We start from the raw sequence: 20,493 nt of genomic DNA, 5'->3' as shown, positions 1-20,493 counted from the left end.
AGCCACTGCTCCCCTGCCTGCACCACCAAATCACCAGCACATACTTGTCTTTGAGGCTCAGCTCAAAGTGCCCAGGGATGCTGAATAAATGAATGGAAATGGACCCACTCACTCAATCCCTTGCCAGGCCAGGGAGACAGTGTAGGTGAAGGAAGCTCAGTACACATGGAAACTTCCAGCTGCATGGCAGCCTCCTGCAACCCTCCACAGCCAAAGGAAGATTGCACACATATTCAGACCCAGCTTCTCACAAAGAAATTATTTCTACAATATTTATTATGCACCAACAATATGGCATGCCCTGTTCTGGGCACCAGGGATGCACAGTAAACAAACCAACCTCTATTCCCAAGGAGGTGACAGTGTGGACGCAGCAAATCAACAAGACGACAAACAGAAAGATAGTTGCAGATGGTGAGACATGCTGTGAAGGAAGCAACAGGGTGATGCGGCTGAGAGAGACAGAGGCTGCAGGGCTGCTTTATGGGGAATCTGGGAGACCTCTCTAAGGAGCTGACCTGTGAGAAGAAGCCCTGTGGAACCACAGCAGGAGCAGCAGCATGAAGAGCTAGAAAGAAAATGCTGAATGAAGCCCAGGCTTGAGAAACGGCACGAGAGCTGCAGTCAGAACACGGGAGCAGACAGCAGAACAGCAGCGAGGTGGTATAGCGGGGTCCCCTCTGCCCACCGCCACCTGTGGGCCTCATAAGGGCAAGCTCAGCCCATGAAGGTAGCAGGTATAGCTTCAGGGAAGTGTCAGAAACACTGGAAGTGTTATAGCGTCATCTGCAATTGACTCATTGTAGAAATGGAAAGGAAACAGCTCTTGCCTCCCAGGGCTATTGTAGGACTCACTGTAAAATCTGTATTCTTCCAGTGCTTATGCTATTGCCTGGCACAGAGGGAGAGCGAAATGAGTGCTTAAAATTAACACGAGGCAGGGACTTGCTCATGAAGCAGCTGGCAGGTCTTGCTGGGGTTAGGCCTGTAAGTGTGAAGGGCAGCCACAGGGTTGGAGGCATCATCTGAGTTACACTTTCAGAAGAGTATCTGGTTGTGTGTGTGTGGACAATGGATGGGTGCATGGTGAGAGGCAGGAATGGAGGGAGCGAGGACATCAGAGCAGCCAGGTGGGAGTGCTGCTGCATGGAAGGGTGGACAGAGGAGAGCAAGAGAAGAGGTGCAGTCTGGGGGGCTGGCTGAGATCCCTACCTGCTCACCCTGGCTTATTCCCAGCCACAAGCCTGAGCTCTGTGCCGGGGACTCATTGGAGGGCTGGAAACCGCATATCAAAAGAACAATATCTGACAGTGAGGTGGAAACTAGTGCAAAAACGACACTGGCTTGAAAATTCCCCACAAAGGGCTTTCACGCAGACTGACCTGTGCAATGTCAAAGAGTATGGCCTGGGCTCCACACATCCTTAGGAACAAGGGCTGATGCGGGTACCTACAACAGCTACTGACCGAAACGCAGTAGATAATGAATGGTACCTAGAATGCTCCCCAGCCTCACGATGTGGAAGCCTAGTTTTTGCACATGTCCTATTCTTGGAAGGTAAAAGGGCATGTGTGTAGGTGGTGGGGAGGGGGTTCTATTTCCCCTATTCATATGCTCACAGTGTGAAGAACTATGGACCAGGTGTTGGCTGGAATTACCTGTCCCAATTCCTCACCCTCCTGTGGAGGGGATGGATGCTCACTCCCTTGTCATAGCTTCACCAAGGGCAGCCTACACTTTTCCACTCCTCAATATTGGGCCTGGTCCTGCCACTTGTATGGGCTGAGAGGACAGTGGCAATGTGACCCAATCAGAGGCTTGCGGTGTGCTTGTTAGACTCACCCTCTTGTATTCTTGGCATAACCGCGAGAGAAGCATGCTCGCTCTGGGTAGTTCACCAGCCGAGGAAGAAAATGAACATGACTTGATCAAATCTGAGACTTGCTGCCAAGCCCAGCCAAGCTCAGCTTAACCTGAGCCAACCCACAGACTCATGACTTAGACAGATGCTTTCACTTATCTGCCATGGAGATCTTGTTAATAACAATAGCTAACTAGTACAGACGTCATCACAAACCTTGTTGACTCAGTGCTCGGGGTCTGCAGGCAGAATGCTGGCCACTTTCCATACACCTTTCATGTGATCTGAACGCCAACCTAAGACACAGTGTTATCATCTCCATTTCACAGATGAGAAAATGGGGACTCAGCAGGTTAAAGCTCTTTGTCCAGGGTCACAGCTAGTATGTGAAAGAGCCCAGATTCGAATCCAGGCTCGTGTGCCTCCAAAGCCCACGATGTGTGCCAGGAGTTTTCCCTGCTCTCTGTGCCTGTTAGGGCCTCTACCCTGGATTTGCAAAGCCCATCACTTTATTTCAGGACTTCATTTCCTTCAAAACACATCATGCAGGTGTGGCTTTTTCAAATTATGCCTGAGCTGTTTATCCATGAATGCCAAAAGCGGCAGCTCTGCAAAGGACCATGACAGCCCCCTCAAGGCAGGCCCAGGGAGCCCCCCTCTGCCAAAGGCTGGCTGCCGCACCTGGCAGGTCATTCTGCGGCCACCTGCTAGCTGTGAGAAGTCATGTGCCGGGAGAGGTGGTGGCGCTCCCGGAAGTGCTCCTGGCACACAGGGCAGGCGAGGGCCTCTTCTCTCCGCTTCTGAGAATGTGGGTCAGGCCCCGTATGCTCCTTTTTGTGGTGGGATCGCATATGAAAGACCAGGTCGGATGTTAGGCGAAAGGACAGGTTGCACTTTGCACACCAGTTCTGGGTGGACAAGCCCAGGGAGGTGAGGGTGGGTGGCAGGAGGGCCCACGAAGTGGTGGAGGATGATGAGGGTGGGGGCACCTGGGCCCGGGTGTGCTCCAGCCACAGTGTAGGGGCACCCAGGAAAGTGCTACAGAGTGGAGCATTCTGTGGCAATGCTTGCAAGTTCCAGAAATCACCAACCAAAAGCTTGGGAGTTGAAAGTCGACCCCAACAAGCGAGGTCTGCGGTGTTGAGGAGTCCAGACAGCTCCCCCAGGGCGTCTGCAGATTCCCCTGCAGGGAAGACTGAGGTTGGCTCAGGCCTCTCTGCTGGTCGCTTGGTTGGTTTGCTAAAGGCGCTTCTCTGCTCACCTCGTGCTCCGCTGGGCCACACAGAGAAGACTCTGCTGCCAGCTGGGTCTCTGGGGATGTCCTGGGTCAGCTGTGGGGCACCAGGCTGGCCTGTGGGATCATCGTGCTCCCTCTCCTGGGCCTGAGCATCCACCTGCCGGTCCTTCATCCTCGGCAGCTCCGTGAAGGCGCTCTGCCTCTGCTCTCCAAGTGCCTTCGGGGGCAGCGGCTTGCCAGGTCGGGGCTTGCCTGGGGCTGCCAACAGTGCCAGCTCCGCACTGTCCACATCCCGGCCCACCCTGCCCACAGCAGCCTCAGGGCCCAGGCGGTTCGTCTTCTCGAGCAGCACTGGCTTGCAGCCCCGGCCCAGCTCAGGTTCGCTAAGTTGCCATCTGTTTTCAGCCGATGGGCTCAACGGGGCTCCCTTCCCAGCTGCCATGGTGATCACCAGGGGTGGGGCCACAGGATAAGCAAGGTAGCCACTCTGGCAGCCATCAGTCTTTGGGGGTTTGGGGTTCTGGAGGGCTTGGCCCAGCAAGGAGCCATGAGATATGGAAGCTCCCTGTGACACTGGGCTGGACACACTCGGCCACAGGGCCCTGCAGAGAGAGGAAGTGACAGGCAGTGAGATGGGCATTCATCACTCAGGCACAGTGCATCATGAGCTGGTATCAGACAGGACCCTGACGCTCAGGCCTCCTCCGCTGTCTGTGGGATGGGTGTGCTGACTGCACCACCTCTCAGGAGACAAGGAGCATGGATGGCACTGTCCTCCAGGGCCCACCTCCCTGAGGCAGAGTAGGGACTGAGGTCTCTACTGAAAATGCCCATGGGCAGCAGCCTCTACAGCTCAGTAGAGAGAAACGCAGGGTTCCCCTGTCAGAAGTGGTTCCTGGGGATTAACAAGGCATGAAATGGAGAGTCTGGAGGGGAAGGGAAAGAGCCTGCTCTGGGGGCTGCGTTAGGGCTTTGGGGGCCCTTCAGAAGTTTCTGGGTCATCTGTCAACAAGTAGACTCCATCATGAGGAAGCCACACACCCTCAGCCCCTGCTCCATGCTCGAGCTCACTCTGGCCCTGGCTGAGTGCTGAGGGCACAGGGAGGCTGCAGCATCAGGGTCGCAGTGTTGGAGGACCATGGACTTCATGGTCTTTGCTCCTCACGCAGCCCTCTCTGTCCCAGCCCTAATGTCAACCCATTGCTCCTCGGGCTACCAGACCTGCCTCCCGGCCTGGTGGCCCCTTTGTCCACATCACATTCCCTGTCAGCTTCTACATGGTCTCCAATTTTCTCAGAGCCATGCTTCTTGTGAGAGTCATGTGTCCCCACCCTTCCCCCAACTCCCAAGTACACATGGACAGCTTCATTCCCATCGTACCTGTGAACTCATTCCAAAATGCACCTCAGGCACAGCCTCCCCTTGAGGCTTCCCCAGTGCTGTCAGACACAGACAACACGCCCTCTTCCGTGCCATCACTGTCCTGGGCACCAAAAGCCTGCATGCACCACGTGCAACATTATATTTACTTGTTTGTGGTCTGCTAGAGGCAAACTCTAAGAACCCAAATATGTCAATTCACCTTCACATCTGCAGTACTTAATCATGCCTGCAACAGGACAGGAGCTCAGGAAGCCTTTGCTGAATCAATGAATGAATGAATGACAGGACAGCAACTGTCAGAAAGAAGTCAACTTTCTCCTCCCAAAGAGTGTGGCCTATGACCTGCTCCTCCACAGAGAGGAGAATGTGAGCCCACCATATTCCCATAGGACCAAGGGAGGAGACACCCGCATGGTGAGAAGGGTGAGGAACCGACTGCAGCCTGCCTCTGAGCTTCTCCACCTCCTGCTCCTTCCCTGTGCTCCTTGCCGGGCACTTGGCCCCTGCCCAGTCCACAGCTCAGGAGCAGGTGGGGAAACCACTAGCTGTGGCAGAAGGGCATGCTTTGCTTTCCAACTCTGATGTAAGATCAGACTATGAAGCCCCACCAAGGGCGTCCAATCTATTCCCATTTCCTCATCTCCCCTTGGTTCCAACCCCAGTGAGAACCCACCCAGCTTTTCCTTAGGGAAATAGCCCAGCAGCCTGTATTCTCAGAGCTCTCTGAGAATACAGCTGATTGGCCTGTGGGTGCCAAGAGTCACCTTAAGGGTGGAGGTCACACAAGGGCCTGGAACTCTGAAAGTACTCTCCCTCAGGCGCTGGACTAACAACAGTCTGACCATGGCTGGAAGAGGCAGGCTGAGGGGTCAGATCCGCCTAACAGGAGACGGAAATGAAGTATGGTTTATAGTGGTGAAAGCAACAAGCAAGTAAATGCATAACTCCAGAAACATGGTGAACTAAGCAGGATGCATATGCAAGACGAAGCCCTGTGCAGCCTCGGACAGTGATGCTCGCTATGCTTATGAACGAATGCTGAGGAGGCAAAGGGACAAAAAGATTATAGATTTGGTGTAACCTATTCTATGCACACACACACACAAAATGCATACACCAAAGGAAAAACCCCAGGAGGAAACACAGAAAATGACCACCAGGTCATTTGTTCATTGATTCCCTCTTCCGTTCATTCCGCAAGCATTCACTGAGAGCATCCAGCATGCGGGCCCTGCGTGAGGTGCGCTAGTGACAGTGGTGATGAGGCAGTCCTGAGTTCAGCTGTACAGAACACAGGGACCTGCACATGTGCCAGTGTTGCAAACAGGCAATGGTGGCATCTAAACTGAGCTCTGAGGACCCAGAAGGGGCTGCCCAGGGTTCACAAGAAGCTTGCATGGGGCCTGTGGTGTGGAGAACCTGAGCGCTCTCTGGGGAACTGAGCCTAACACAGTTCTGCAGTGGGAGAGTGCCCGGGGAGGGGCAGGATCCAGAAGACAAAATAAAATGGACCTGACTGTTTTTAGAAATAAATGATTCATTTTTTAAGTGTGGCTATAAAGACTATGCAATAGTATGGGAAAAAAAGCTTATAATACAATGTTAGTGTCAGATATAAATATGTTGTAAAACAAAACAGGAGAAAAGCCTATCTACCAAATAAACAAAAACATGAAAGAAAACATACCAAAGCAATAGATATGTGAAAAATAATTTTTACTATGTACATACACCATATAACATATAGTATACATAGTATGTGTACATAATATACCATATAATACGCTATATATGAAATGTGCTATATCCTATGATGATGCTGGTATCATGGAATTTGGGGGAGTTTTTTCTCAACTTTCCAATATTTTCAAACTACTCTAGTCTTATTTTAGCATTTTGTTTTGTTCTGCAGTCAATTGTTTTAAAGGCGGCAGTGCCCTTTTCTGCCTGGTTGGGGTCAGAATTCTGTAAGGGATTCTCACAGCCCAGTGGAGCTGAAGCCTCTGTGACTTCAGAGATGCTACTTTCCTAACTGCTTCAGGAAATAATTCTGAGGTGAATTCCTCCCGCTGTCTACTCTCCTTTGGAAAAGAGGAGTCCTAGCCCCCATGCTGGAGTGCTCTGGCTGGAGTCTCCTGGGAGTGGAGGGGCCTGCCCAGTGGGTGGGCTATTTCTCATGGGGGCTTCACAGTCTGTTTCACACTGCCTAGAGAGACCTCTCCTCTGCCAAGCCTGGAGCTGAGCATTCCCTGGGCCACAGGAACAAAAGGAGAGCTTTGGAAGAAGGGTGAAATGCCTGGGCACTCGGGTCAGATCAGATCAGCTTTTAGGCAAAGTGCATTTCATTTTCTGTTCATTCATTCACTCAGTAAACATGCACAAAGCACCTACTATGTGCCAGGCTCCAGTCTACATAAGACTGGTGACTCTCAACACTGACTGAATTCTAAGTAGTTGGAAATGGCTGGAGAGTAGGGTGAGTGTGCAGTGTGGCCCGCAGTGTGGCCTGGAGAATGCATGTGGAATTCAGAGCAGGAAGGTCCCCTATGGAGGCCCAGAGAAAACTTCAGGGCTGTATGCAGTCCTGAAACAGCAGCCCTGGCCCTGCCCATGCTTGAATGCGGGAAGAGAACCTGAAATGTGGGGACAAAGAGCAACTGGCCGAGAATAGAGCCACCAGTGATGCTCAGGGGAGGGACACCCTCCTGTCAGCCCTCCCCACACACCCCTTCCATGCACCAGCCTGTCTCCAGTAACATGTGGCAAGGTCTTTGCTGGAAGCTCAAGCCTCCTCTGCTTTCTAAGCATGGAGAAGACAGAGACCAGTGTGAAGCACAGGTCAAGAAAAAAAATAAAGAGAAGGAGAAAACAGAGAAAATGCATGAAGATTCCTAGCTCTAAACCTTCTTCCACCTCCATCATTGCCCCAAATTCCTCCAGGGCTCTCTGTCATGAAAATTTCAGAAAGTGCATGAGAAAACTTTGCAAATGAAGTCAGGGGTCACAGGCAGGGGAAAGTACTGGTCTCAAACTAGGCCAGATAAAGAAAAATATCAAGGACATCAGGACAGCACCGACCTCGCCCACAGGACGTCTGCCGCAGTGAGCTGCCACGCGCCTGGCCTAAGTGAGAGGTGGACAAACTCCCCTAGCAGCCATCATGTGGGAGTTCAACCTCATGTGTGTCCAGGGCTCTTGATGGGTGATGGAGGGATGGGCAGAGGCTGCTTCATCCCCCCTGGAATCAGGCACCTCCTGCCAGGTGTTTACACAGATGTGAGGAAGGAAGGAGGCCACACCTATGGCAGACTAAGCTCTGTGGTTTACTCTGCCTTGGCGTGTCATGGGGCTACTGACCCCCATCACACTAGATTTTTCCAACCCCAGCAAGCACGCAGAACTCAGCCACCCACACAGAGTCTCAAAAATAAAGGCTCTAGTGCTTGGCAAGTAAGAAATTAGGTCCATGCATGTGGCAAAAGTTAGACACGGTGAGCTTTGCTGGTTTTTCCCTCTGTTTTCCTTCCTCGGCAACATTCTTAAAAGAAAAATCAAAATAGTAATTACAACAAAAATGTCCTTGTTATCCTTCAGAGAGCACAACACTGTATTTTCTTTACTCTAATGACTATTGCATCTACTTCCAAGCTTCAGACTATTAATAATACACAGGAACACCAAGAAGCAAAATAAAACAGAAAGGCACAAAAAGTAGAATGGGAAAGACGTGGGTTCGAATCTCACCTCCACGCATTTATTATGGAGATTCAGTTGTGTAATGCAACTTCTCTGAATACTGGGCAATCGTGAAATGAGTGGGAAAATAATGCATTTAAATAGGAAAATAATATCCAGAAGGAGGCTCCCACCTCGCCTGGCCCATGTCAGTGCCTCAGGAACGTTCATTTATTTCTTGGTGGTCAAGGGACAGGAACAAAATGTAAGGCATGGAGAAGTAAACAAAAGAATCAATGACTGTACAGAGCCATGCTGCTGGGACACGGGACACCTTCTCCAAGCCCATGATGGAGAGAGGCAAAGTCTTCCATAGACGGAACATCACTCTCCTAACTAAAATACTTGCATTCTCAAAGATACAAAATGTGCCACTTTCTTAACTGAATAAACGCAGGCAGCGTGGCGAGGAAGGACGGCCCAGCAGGCCTTGCCCAGTGTACCCTGAGAGAACACCAAACATTCCGCTCTTAGGTGCTCCACCCACCTACACTGTTTTATTCCCATGTCTTCACCAGATGTTGAAACGTGCTTCCAAATCAAACCCAGACGTAAGACAAACCAAAATAACAAGGAAAACTTGCTGGTTAAGACTGAGAAACAGCGTGGGGTGGGCAAAAGTTAAGACGCTTGGGTATGAGTCTCAACTTCAGTGTTTCTAGACGGCCTTGGGCAGGTCCTTGTCCTTCAAAGATCTTGCTCAGCTGCAAAATGAGGAGGCTGGACCAGGTGGCCTCTATGGTCCTAAATACCATAAGGCGCCGAGTGACATCTTTATGTGGCATTATGATGCATCTCTTGTGATCAGTCTGGTTTTTTAGACATTATTTTGACAAGCTAAAGGGCAAAAAATGCAGATCTAATAATCAACTGTGCCACAGTGTGATACTTCTGTCAGCCATAGCCATACCCAGACTAAGTTGCTCTTCTAACATTCATGAATATTCAAACACAAACAGGACTGTGGACTCCTTCTAAAAGAGGCAGATTAACAGGTCCCAGGAGCAGATCCCTGGTTACCTTGACACTCCACAGTGATTTCTCACATCCCTTAGGTTCCAGCAATCAGGGCTTCCTACCTGCAGACAGCAGCCTCCACCCGGGTAGTTTAAACAGAAAGGAACTTATTAAAGGCTATCATGCAGCTCATTAAATCTCTGTGAGAGCCAGAGACCAAGCTTGGGTGCTCTCCAAGGGTCAGGATAGCCAGAAAAAAAGCCTAGCCCTGGCACTGTCTAGTAGAAACTCTGCTGGTACCAGCACCCATCACAAGGGACCAAACTCCTACAAACTCCACCACAGCCACCCCACAAGACCAGATGTCCCTGCCACTGTGACTGACAGATATCACCTGCCTGCCAAAGACTTCAGCTCATGGGACTCGACTGCACATCCAGGGCTGGGTGATGTACCTGGCTGCTTGTGGGGATCTATGTCAAAGGCCTGCACCCTGGCTGCAAAGGAAACACGGATTTAGCATCCCAACCTCTGCAGTGCAGGAAAGCCAAGTGAGATGGGGTTAGAAGCGGTTGTTGACTGAACCAATGACAGTATCTGTTACTGTGGCACTTAATAAAGCTCACCCCCTGAGGAAACTGAGCGGACACAGCCATGCAACTCTGTCTGAAGGTTTTCCTCTCTGCCTGCAACTTGATTTTCTTGGCATGCAGCCAGTGGTGTGCTGGAGCCAGCTCACAGCAGCTTGTGAGATGATCAGAAATGTTTCCAGTTAGCTGTTTTAACTCAGACATTATTCAAAACTAAACTATACAAACTTACAGTCAAAGAAATTGTATTAAAAACACAGGCAGTACATACTCAGAACCCATCACTTCCTAGTCATTCTACTACACGTTCCCATCGCCTACGCTGTGGATACTGCTGCACCTGCCAGTGCGGGGGCTCGCCGTGGTCCACTCCTCACGCCATGTCCGGGGATATCGTGAGCGGCCAGGAATCAGGAAATCAGCCAGAATGGGATTATTTATGGAAATGCTATAAATCAAGGCTTGATTTCTTGTTTTGTTCATTGTCTGGACTTAAGAAAGTAATGGGAAAAAATTGTCAATAATGCAGATTAAACTGAAATTGTTGTCTTGTCGATAGCTGTTGTATTTTGAATAGCCCACAAAAAGCTAAGGGACTATTCTTCTAGTATTCCAAAACTATTATGTGATTTAGGAAATAAGTTATTTAGATCACTGACAAACAAGTGAAGTTCTGACATATGTTCATTGTTCCACTTTCATATTACACTTCACTGTAAATGAAAATATCACCCAAAATCCATGTTGGAGCTACATGCTGAGAACCAGCTGTTAAACACTTACCACACACCACAGCGTGTACCCCACACACTTTCTAATTCTGGGCACCAGAATAATCAGAGAGACCTTACCGGAAGAGGCAGGAGGCCTCCAAAGGGCAGAAAGATACAAAGAAAAGAGAGGGCAGAGAGAACGGCACACGCGAATGCCAGGCAGTGACAAGAGTGGGTCAGACGTAAATCAAGAGTGTTTGTGAGGACTGTTTATGGGTAAGATCACATGGTCTAGCCACAGGGACCCACACCACATCTCTCAGGGGAGACAGTCATTCTTTTATTCTGTGATAACAGGATGAATAGCATGGAAGTATTGCTCCACATGCAGTGAGAGAGAAAAACACCTCTTCGTAACAGGGCCTGGGATGGAGACAAGCCCACTTGAGTGGTTTGGGAGAAATGCTTCAAGATCAGGGATGGACCATGGACTGCCTGGGATGCCTGAGGAATGTCCCACTGACGAGGTGATATTATCTCTGGGTGTTGATGGATGAATGCGAGTTCACCAATCAGGGATGGTAAGATGGCACAGGCAAAGTCCTAGTGGAAAAGAAGGGCTGGGTATATTTCATTCGTGAGGAAAAGGCTGAGGAGCAGGAATTCGGTGAGACAGAGAGGATCCCTGTAAATGACCACTTTTCATTCACACTAAGCCAGGTCAGACCCAATTGTGAAATTCAACCCTGTCAAGGGAGGTATGGGAGAATAAGGAGAGAGAGTTAGAGTGGGAGCCAGGAATTTGCCCAGCTCTTTGCTCCAAAGAGCTCTGGGCTCCTTGACATCCATTTGCACTCATATCCTCCATGAAGGGTGTACTCCCACTGTTCGAAGTCAGAGAACTCCCCACCCCATCCTCCTTCTCCCCCAGCCCTAGCACAAATGGAGGGGCTGAGGCAGTCACACTATGCCCAGCCTTCCAGACCACCAGATCCAGCAGAATGGGGGCTCAAGCCTGAGGGTCCTCACTGGTTCCCAGTGCAGACACCTACAGAGGAGCCTGTGGCCAAACTCACACTCAGAGACATGAAATTATAGAGGTCCTCCAGGGGAAATTATAACCCAGTGCTATTTCTCTCCAGAGCTTGCAGCTCTACCCTTGTATGCAGACTTGAGGTGACCCTCAAGAAGCAGCCCGGAAAGCAAAACAACTGGGCTGCATCTGCGAGCTGCTCACACCAAGACACCGTCAGGGCTGCCGCACTGACTCGGGGTGCAGAGACTACCTTCAGCAGCCTGCCTGGCCAGAGTCAGTGTTGCCCCTACCACCCACTGGACCGTTGGTCCCTGGGGAGAGACAGCCTGTGCCTGGCCTATCTCTGCAGCCCCCACAGGGCATCTCAGGAAGAGTGGGGTGGACTGCAGGGTCCTCCTTTGCCCCAGGTTTTTATACCAGCTGACAGGAAAGGAGGAATATGCAACCTCTATGACAAGAGCAGTCAGATGGCTTGGTTCTGTTTTATGGTACTCAGCATCCTTCCTAACCAAACCCAGTTTCAGTTTGAGAAGCTGCTTATGTGTGTCTGGTACTGGAACTCTGAATAGCTCAATCCTGGTCTTTTTTGAGCTTATTTCTCCAGTTCTTCCTCTGACACTGTGATCTACCTGCCACCATAACCTTCTAATTAATTCCTTCTTGACAAAGTTGGCCAGAGTCCATCGCTGTGGTTTGCATCCTGATTGCTATGGATGTGACAACTCACCTCAGCTCGGAGCGCTATGCCTCCAGGACTCTGTCATGGAACAATAACAATCACACACAGACACACACACAGACACACACACACACACACACACGGCTGCCACCTAGAGGCGCCGGCAATATCACACACACACACACACACACACACACACACACACACACACACGGCGGCTACCTGGAGGCGCCGGCTCAGCCCTGCCCCTGCATCTGTCAGCATCTAGCAGCAGCTGCCACATTCACAGAGCCCACAGGGTTTCCGCCTGCCAGCTCTGACTTAATTCGACTGCATTTGCACCCTGGTTGAGGGCAGTTTTCCTTCCTTGCTGGTTGCCATACTCATTTTTTCTCCTGACCCTCAGGAGTGCCAGGCCACTTCAGGTACCTGGGAACCGGGCTCTGCAGGCATAGGGGCACAGAAGGACAAACGTTGGAGCAATGCACATGCAGGCTTGGCAGGATGGGTCTGGCTGTGCCTGGCCCCCACCCCCACACTAGGGGGCAGCCACCTCACCACCTGGCCCTGCCCCTAGAGAGAGCAAGTGTAACCTCATCTCCACTCGCCAGAAGTGCTCACTCTTGGTTCTCCCCACACATGAATCCACTCGCTTCTCTGCTCCCCTGGCAGAGCTTCGCGAATGGTCTGCCTGTGCCAAACTGGACCTCCATGGATGGACCAGCTTTCAGCCTCACCCTGGAAGTGCCCATGGTGTGGAAGGGAAGACATGCACTGACCACATGTAAAGGTGGCACCCATGGGGAGGTGGCATCAGCCTTGCTGGGATGCCTTCATCCCTATCCGCTCTCACCAGCCCCACCCTCAAGTTCTCGAAACTAGAACTCAAGGTCTTCAAGTGCCCCCTCCACTGGTGAGAGGTACTGGCAGAGCCAGACTCCACTCAGCATTCCAGAATTTTCATCCTTAGAAAATATTTATCCCAGGGCTCAGGGAGAATCTAGGAGTGGATGAGAGCCTCCATGGCTTGCTATGCATAAATATAGCCTGGGCCAAATAAGCTTCTTCCTCTCCCTGCTTCCCGCCCAGCCATGAAAGGATGTACCTGCATCCAGCCACTTCCTGCAGGAGCTCTCAAGGAGATGAGACAGAGAGGCCAACCCTCTCATGGAGTGAAAGCATGGGATAAATCAGAGAGAAAGCAAGAAAAGTGAACGTAAAACCTCAGCGTGCCCTTTTGTCACAAGCTTTTGACTAGCTCCTGCGGAATATCGCCACCCCGCCTTGCCCTGCAGACCACCCTGTGTGACTTCTGGAAGTCCAGGTCCTTTGCCGCATGAAGAGGATGCAAACCACGTGGTGCAGCAGGCTCCGCAGCACTCCTGATGCCCTTTTTGAGTGGATTCCTCAGAGGGGGTGCCTGATGTCAGAGAAGAATGTCGGCCAGTGTCTCCCAAAGAGGCAGAGGCTCCTCCCATCACTCCTCCCTGTGATCCTGAGCAAAGCACTCAACCTTTCTGAGCCTCAGGTTTCCATCTGTAAAATGGGCTCAGGCTAAGCTGTCTCTCCAGAGAAACCCAGACCTACTCATGTATGACTAATTGGATGAAGCCAGTTCTCCTTAACAGCAGGATGGAACATTTGCTTTCAGGATGCTTCAGGGTATCAGAATAGAAGTCACCATTTATCGGCTACGTAAGTGTCTACATGACAAACAATAGTATTAACAAATGAAATAAGGCAACTTGTTCATTTCATTTTCATAAAAACCATATGAGGGAAGCTATGTGTCTCAATTCAGATGCACTTATCTCCAATCTGCCAAATGCCATCCTGATAAACTCAGGGCAGCATCTCAGCTTTCAGAGACCATTGTGGATCCAGACACTGCCAACTGCTGAATTAAATATCCCACCCAGCTTCACACTACATCAATGTTAACATCCAGATCTTAATAAGGAGCAGGAGGATGGAGAAAATGAGGAGATGAAACTAGGAACTAGCTGGGGACCTTTCATCCCACCTGGGACCACAGAGGGTCACCGCTGTGGCATGCATCAGCACTGCATGGAGTAAGGTCAGTGATGCCAGGGCACAGGATGTCCTCCAGAACCCCGACAGAACAAGGGCCACACCAAAGACCTGCAAGGTGGAAAATGACGTGAGTCTGGCATGACTTGTCCCCAGAGAGCCCCCACCAGCTCCTCATGCACATCTCTCCTTTGCCCACAGACTCACAGCCTTCTTAGTCTAGGATCTTTCCCAGGGCCAACATCAGATTTGAGTCTCTTCCACCTGCAGGCTTCATCTCCAACATCTCTCAGACAGCACCTCAGATGGGGGAATCTCATTCCAGGTCATGCTATACCCTGGCCAGGGCATTCTCTGGGTCAGAGTTCTGAGCACACACACTGCAGCCCAGCGCTACCTGGCCCCTGCTTTCCTCCAGGGACCTGCCTGCGCCCTTTGCAACTGCAGATCCTCCTCTGTCCAGACCGCTGTGGGCACAGTGGAGCTGTGCCTTCCTCCCCTTCACAGACACCAGCTGCCCTAGATGGCGATGGATCTATGAAGCTCTTGTTCTCCTTGCTCCGAACATGATATGAAAAGATGCTTTGTGGTCGTCAGCTCTCCTCAGTAGGTTCAGTTCACACCCGGGCTCTCACCCCCTGACACTCTTTACTGGCCCTCGTCACTCTGTCATTGTGAGTGTCCTGGGAAGGGCTCCTCTTGTCCTCCTTGGCTCTTGTCCCTCTGACCTCAGCAATCTTTCTGAGCCGCACAGATGTCTCTCATTGCCACCCCATGTCTTTCCTACTTGAAACAAAACAGATTTAATTCCAGGACTCACCCACCACTTTCAGAGCCCTCAGATCACGTGAATCATAGAAATCAAGTGATGATCTTTGAAACTTTCTGAAACTGAGCTCCCCAAGTCTACAAGGGATCTAACCATGCCTGGCCTTCCCCACCAACAAAGGGCACATCTCCCCAAGGCTTCCAACCACCCTGGGCCATCAACCAGGGTCCCCTATTGCCCAACTCAGCAGGTGCTGCATCCTGGGAAATGAAGCCTCACCCACCCCACAGTGTTAGGAGCTTGTGGTTCTCGGTTTATCACCCATCCTCTGGGCCCTGACTGCACACTGATCATTCACTCATCTGGGAACCACTGGCCACATTCTCCCACATTATCACCTTAACCAGGCTGTCTCGGGTAACCTTCGAGCCTTCCATCCACATAGATTTTAAGTGCACGGGCTCCAGGGTCAGAGGCCAGCTCTGCTCTATCCAACCTGTGACCTTGGGCAAGGCGTGGGTCCTTTCCAGGCCTGTTTTCTGATCTATAAAGAGGGTCACCTTGGTGTTTTCTTCACTGGGTTGTTGGAAAGATTAGAAGGATTAATATAGAGAAAGTGCTAAGGAACCTGGCTCAGTAAACATTAGGGGTATCACTTCTTACCGCACTGAGTGCAAAGGGACAGAGTCCACCCCATGGCAGCCTTCCCATTACTCCTGAGCTCTCAGGGACCAGTGCACAACAGTGTTTAATGAATGACCAAACAGCCTGGGCATTTTTCTCCTTCCCGCTCCACCTACAGAAGAAATAACTCTTGGCAAACAGCTGGATAACCTCTTTTCCTGGGATGTCTGAAGTCACTCCCTAACCCAAGCCAACTGGCCAGCCTCAAGCTGTTCTGAGCTGCAGGTCAGGCACCAGATCTTATTCAGAGACACCATGTACCCCCACCGCTCCCCCCAACAGTGCTTTGCTGCATCTGCCTTTCTTTTCAGCTAAAACATGCAAGAGCAGAAAATACCTCCTGTCTTCTAATCCTTTGGTATCCCTAGTCTCTGCAGAGGCTTCCCAGACCCTTTTGGAAGATTCCAGAGGACAATCATCTATAGGCCTTTTCTGCATTTGGATTGTGAGGTCCTGGGGTCTCCTAAGAAAGGAAATACACCTGTTTCCAGGAATCCTCCTGGCTCTGGCACACTGAGGAAATTCAACACTGAAGGTGATCCAGGCTTTCCCAGAGGCTGGCTGGTGGCACTGGGGAGATGAGCAATTCCTGGTCAGCCCCTACCAGCTCTGTGGCCAGCTATGCCTGGACCCCTCTAGCAGCAATGCCTGCTGCATTCCAGGAAAGCCAAGTGCAGGAGACTGCGGACACAGCCAGTACCCATGGAAGCAGGGAGAGTGGCCCTAGTACAAAATAACTTGGCCACGTGGACCCTCATAGGGGTGGATGTGATCTCACTACCCACTCAGATGCCTGAGACTGTGCAGAAGCAGGGCCAGTGAAAGCAGAGGAAAGATCCAGTGCTTCAATGGGGCCCTGCTGTGCAGATCGAGAGTCTGCCATGGATATGACTGAGGATGGCCAGGACATAGAACAGGGAGCAGTGTTCTGCCAAACAATGCCAATAGGCAATGGCTGGTGCTGTGTGGAGTGATATTTTAGACGTTATATGTGCCAGGGCTGCAGCAACATGGAAGTCACATAATGAGACTGAATTAGCCCTGGTCACTCAGGCTCCAGGGCACTATTTGTGTTCCAAATCCACCTTGCCACCACCTGCCGGACCTCAGACAAACACTCTGGGCCTCCGTCTCTTCATAAGTAAAACAAGAATGGTGATCTTCACTTCAGGCACTCACGGACAAGACTCAACAGGGCTCTGTGCACACCAGATAGCAAGAGCACAAGGAACAGCAGCTCTTTTCCTAATACAACTAGAGAATAAAGGTGGAGCCTGAGAGGGTGGTCTCAATTCTACTGGCAGCCTTCAGGTAAAAAGTCCATGATTTTACCTCAACTACTCCTTCTGACCTTCCCAGGTTCCAACAAGAGCATCATCTAAGGATAAAAAGACAATGATGTTGTTACAGAGGCACAGACCACTAATGAGGAAAAATAAGTTTAAAAATATTTAAATTTGTCTTTTTTTTTTAAATAATTGGTGTGATTATATGTTTCAAACAAAAGTTGCCACCTCTTGGATGTCTGAAAAGAAATCTGCCTTGGCCGGGCGCAGTGGCTCACGCTTGTAATCCCAGCGCTTTGGGAGGCCGAGGCGGGCGGATCACGAGGTCAGGAGATCAAGACCACGGTGAAACCCTGTCTCTACTAAAAAATACAAAAAATTAGCCGGGCGTGGTGGCAGGCGCTTGTAGTCCCAGCTACTTGGAGAGGCTGAGGCAGGAGAATGGCGTGAACCCGGGAGGTGGAGCTTGCAGTGAGCCGAGATCGTGCCACTGCACTCCAGCCTAGGGGACAGAGCGAGACTCTGTCTCAAAAAAAAAAAAAAAAAAAAAAGAAAGAAATCTGCCAAGCAAAGCAGACATGATGATTCTAAATCATTTGCAAAGTCTTTTACCCCTCCCCCCCAGAATCCTCATATGTTGGGGATCAGGGATTAGACATAAAGGCAATTTAACTTTTTAAACCAGAAAAAAGCCTCACAAATCACAGTTCCATGCACATACCTATGAATTTGTCCAGAATATCTAGCATATGCAAATTCTTTCACCGAACACACTGCAATGTGCCTTCATCATACTTAATTTCTGTTTAATTCTGTGTGATTTATCTATGGCCAAATTTCCATTTCTGTATCAATCAAAAGTAAATTAGTTGAATTTTCATTAAAGGTCATAATAAACTACAATATCATGTTAACTTATTTCCAAGAAGTGAAAGCTTCAAGCTTTATTGGTAATTAAGATCTTTACAAACAAACAAGGGCTCTTTAATAACTTAGTGCATATATGTTATGTATTTGTGTATGTTTGAACATATAAATATGTATGTGTCATAAAAATCATTAAAAACTAAACCACATATCTCTGATAAGATTACATTTTAACCAAGAAACAAAAAAATTGCCTCGATATAGTTCTATTTTATCCTTCAAAAAGAATGAGGCTTGATTTTCTAGAGTTCATCCCTTATGCATCTACGACAATCTTTGATACTAACAGGAAATATTTTCCCCTTGGCCCTCCTATCTAATGTACATAAAATAATTACTTTCAAATGCCATAATTACTGCCATAAAATGTCTAATGTCTCCCTCAGGAGTAATTAAGTAATTTCATTTCTGTACATCAGTGGCATTGGCAACTACATATTTTAGAAATTTACTGTTAATTTCTTATTTCCAGGCTCCCTCAAATGTTTCAGGTGCAAAGCTCTGGCCTCCCACTCTCTTCCTGCAACCCTGCTCTGAATCCTGTCCCCTCCCTCCCCTGCACCTGGCATTGCATAGCCTGCCCAGAAGGCAGGTGTGGGTGGGAACATCCCCTAAATGCTTCTGCAAGGCTTAGCTTCCTGCTGTGCTGTCTGTGTCTATTAGTAAAGGCAAAATGTCAAGGAAAGGATTCAATCAACCCCTTGTCTCTAAAACCAGGTATGTTATTTCAGCTTATTCTAAAAACTCATTATAATGTGATCATTTGGTATTGTTTTGTTTCCTAGGAAAGGCAGTGAACAGGTTACATGTCCAGATCTTTGGATATAATCTGTTGGAGAAAGGATCTGGGGCTGATGCATAGTTCTTACCCTACTGCCCAGCGCAAGCCCGGGCTGAGAACAACAGAGCAATACAGGATAAACCCCGGGAGAGACAGAGGGAGGGATGAAAAGTACTGCAGCCTGAAAGTCACCCTGGGAGAAAAAAAAAATCATAGGCAGAATTCTTGAGTGCTGAAAAAACAGGGGGGAGAGGGGGAAGGTAGGGGAGAAGAATAAACAAAGAGAGGAAAAGAGAGAGGGAGAGAGAGAGACTGACACAGAAGTAAATGAAAACAGGAAGACAATAAAGAAGAGACAGAGGAGAAAAAGTGAGAGAAGAGAAGGGGAACAGAAACGGGGATGGGACTCGGAGACGACGTGGGAGAGAGCTAGAGGAAGCTGGCGACACTGGGAAGGAAAGGACCCCACAGTCAAAGGCAGGACTCAACAACCCTGTCCTGGGGAAAGGCTGATGTGGAAGTGAGATGGACCCCGCCGCCCGCGCCCGTTCGCGGCTCTGTCCCTGCAGACAGGAGGGCGCGCCTCACCTGAGCTCTCTGGAGACGTGGAGCAAGAGGTGCACAGCCTCCTCCTGGCCAAGAGCACAGCGCGTGGCTCTGAACTTCGCGCTGGAGCCCTGAGGGCGGCCAGGGCCCGCCCCCAAGCCGCTCCCGCCTTTGGGGCGTGGCCTCGGCGTCGCCCACCCCCAGGGAAGCTCCAGCCTTCGGGGCGGGGCTTGCGGGTGGGCGGCCCCAGCAGGGGAGGGCGCCTCTGGCCGAAGAACCCGCAACCCCGGGAGAAAACCCCCTTCTGACCCCCTTCTGACCTTCCGACTTTCTGACCTTCCCCGGCTCAGCTCCGCGGAGACGCCCCCAGCTGGCTTGGTCAGGGCCGGGCGCCATCGCCTGCGGGAGGGCGAGGGCGTCCTTTGGAGGCGGTGCCTGCTCTCGCCGACGCCCTCTGGTCCTGGGCGCCCGACTTCTCGCTCCTGGGCCCACGGGGCCTCGGCGATGCGGGCGAGGGCTGCGCGCGGTGCCTGCGGCTCCAGTCTGCGCCGAGGACCCCCACCGCCTCCTGGCCCTCTTTCCCCCCTCAGCCTGGCGGCCCCTCGATCCGCACCTCCTCCCGCCGGAATCGCCCAGTTCCCCCCGGGAGCGCCCGCCGCCTCTGCTCCCCAGACCTCAGCTGTGACCACGCAACGCTCTGCCAGGAAGGCGAGCTCCGCGACTCGGGCCATGGTGGAAAATGACAGTTCAAGTGCGTTAAAATTAAGAATTTATACTTTGATTAAAAAACAACAAACGGAGTGAAAAAGCAAGCCACACACTGAAAGAAGATACTTGCAGCAATTGATAAAGGATTAATATCCAGGATATATACTTTTAATGAATTAGTGTGAAAGAGAGGAACACCCAAAGCAAAGAGTGGACACAGACATGAATAGGCACTTCAAAGAGGAACCATTAACGACCAAAATCATGTGAACGGACGAAGTCTCTAGGGTAATTAGAAAATGCAAATTAAGACCACAAGGAGATGTTTAATCATTAGGCATAAATGGTAAAATATGATAATAACAACTGTCATGGAAGGCATGAAGCAAGGGAACCGTAATATGCTGGGGAGAAGTACACCCAATGTCATTGATTATAAAAGACCACTAATTTAAGATATTCTGTTATACTAAATACAACTCCAAAAGAGGGGAAACAAACTGACAACCAACCAACTCAAATGCTTTTCATCACTTGCAATTTTTAAGTTATATAAAGAAAGATCTATTT

The 20,493-nt window shown here is 50.3% G+C and overlaps 1 protein-coding gene and 1 long non-coding RNA gene across 4 annotated transcripts; both read right to left on the bottom strand.

The window, feature by feature from the left end:
- Positions 1–258: 258 nt before the first annotated feature.
- On the bottom strand, positions 259–19,332 carry ZNF488 (zinc finger protein 488). Of its 3 annotated transcripts, XM_030798492.1 has the most exons (7): positions 19,258–19,322; positions 18,758–18,862; positions 17,008–17,053; positions 15,655–15,787; positions 15,390–15,535; positions 14,215–14,333; positions 259–3,700 (listed from the first exon to the last, which is right to left on the bottom strand). In XM_030798492.1, the coding sequence occupies exons 4-7, from the start codon at positions 15,686–15,688 to the stop codon at positions 2,569–2,571; spliced, it is 1,431 nt and encodes a 476-aa protein (XP_030654352.1). In that variant the 5' UTR covers positions 15,689–15,787; positions 17,008–17,053; positions 18,758–18,862; positions 19,258–19,322; the 3' UTR covers positions 259–2,568. The 3 variants fall into 3 exon arrangements, with proteins under 3 accessions (XP_030654352.1, XP_030654353.1, XP_030654351.1); XM_030798493.1 differs by lacking the exon at positions 18,758–18,862 and having other exon boundaries at positions 15,390–15,567; positions 19,258–19,332; XM_030798491.1 differs by lacking the exon at positions 18,758–18,862 and having other exon boundaries at positions 19,258–19,332.
- LOC115831221 lies at positions 10,798–14,194 on the bottom strand. The gene is made up of 3 exons (XR_004026746.1): positions 13,297–14,194; positions 12,414–12,634; positions 10,798–11,079 (listed from the first exon to the last, which is right to left on the bottom strand). It is a non-coding gene; the product is annotated as an uncharacterized LOC115831221 (long non-coding RNA).
- Positions 19,333–20,493: the final 1,161 nt, after the last annotated feature.

This window comes from Nomascus leucogenys, chromosome 18, assembly GCF_006542625.1.
Source record: "Nomascus leucogenys isolate Asia chromosome 18, Asia_NLE_v1, whole genome shotgun sequence".
Taxonomy (NCBI): Eukaryota; Metazoa; Chordata; class Mammalia; order Primates; family Hylobatidae; genus Nomascus; species Nomascus leucogenys.
Note: the sequence above shows the minus strand (reverse complement) of the source record. Positions and strands in the feature narration are given on the sequence as shown.

Bases quoted from the DNA above. Each gene is read 5' to 3' on its own strand.
- ZNF488 (XM_030798491.1), bottom strand. From the start codon at position 15,688: ATGGGGTGGACTCTGTCCCTTTGCACTCAGTGCG. The intron at 15,536-15,654 runs GTAAGAAGTGAT...CCCTCTTTATAG, and splicing joins GTCCCTTTGCACTCAGTGCG to ATCAGAAAACAGGCCTGGAA. The intron at 3,701-14,214 runs GTGGGATGAAAG...CTCTCTCTGCAG, and splicing joins GTGACCCTCTGTGGTCCCAG to GGCCCTGTGGCCGAGTGTGT.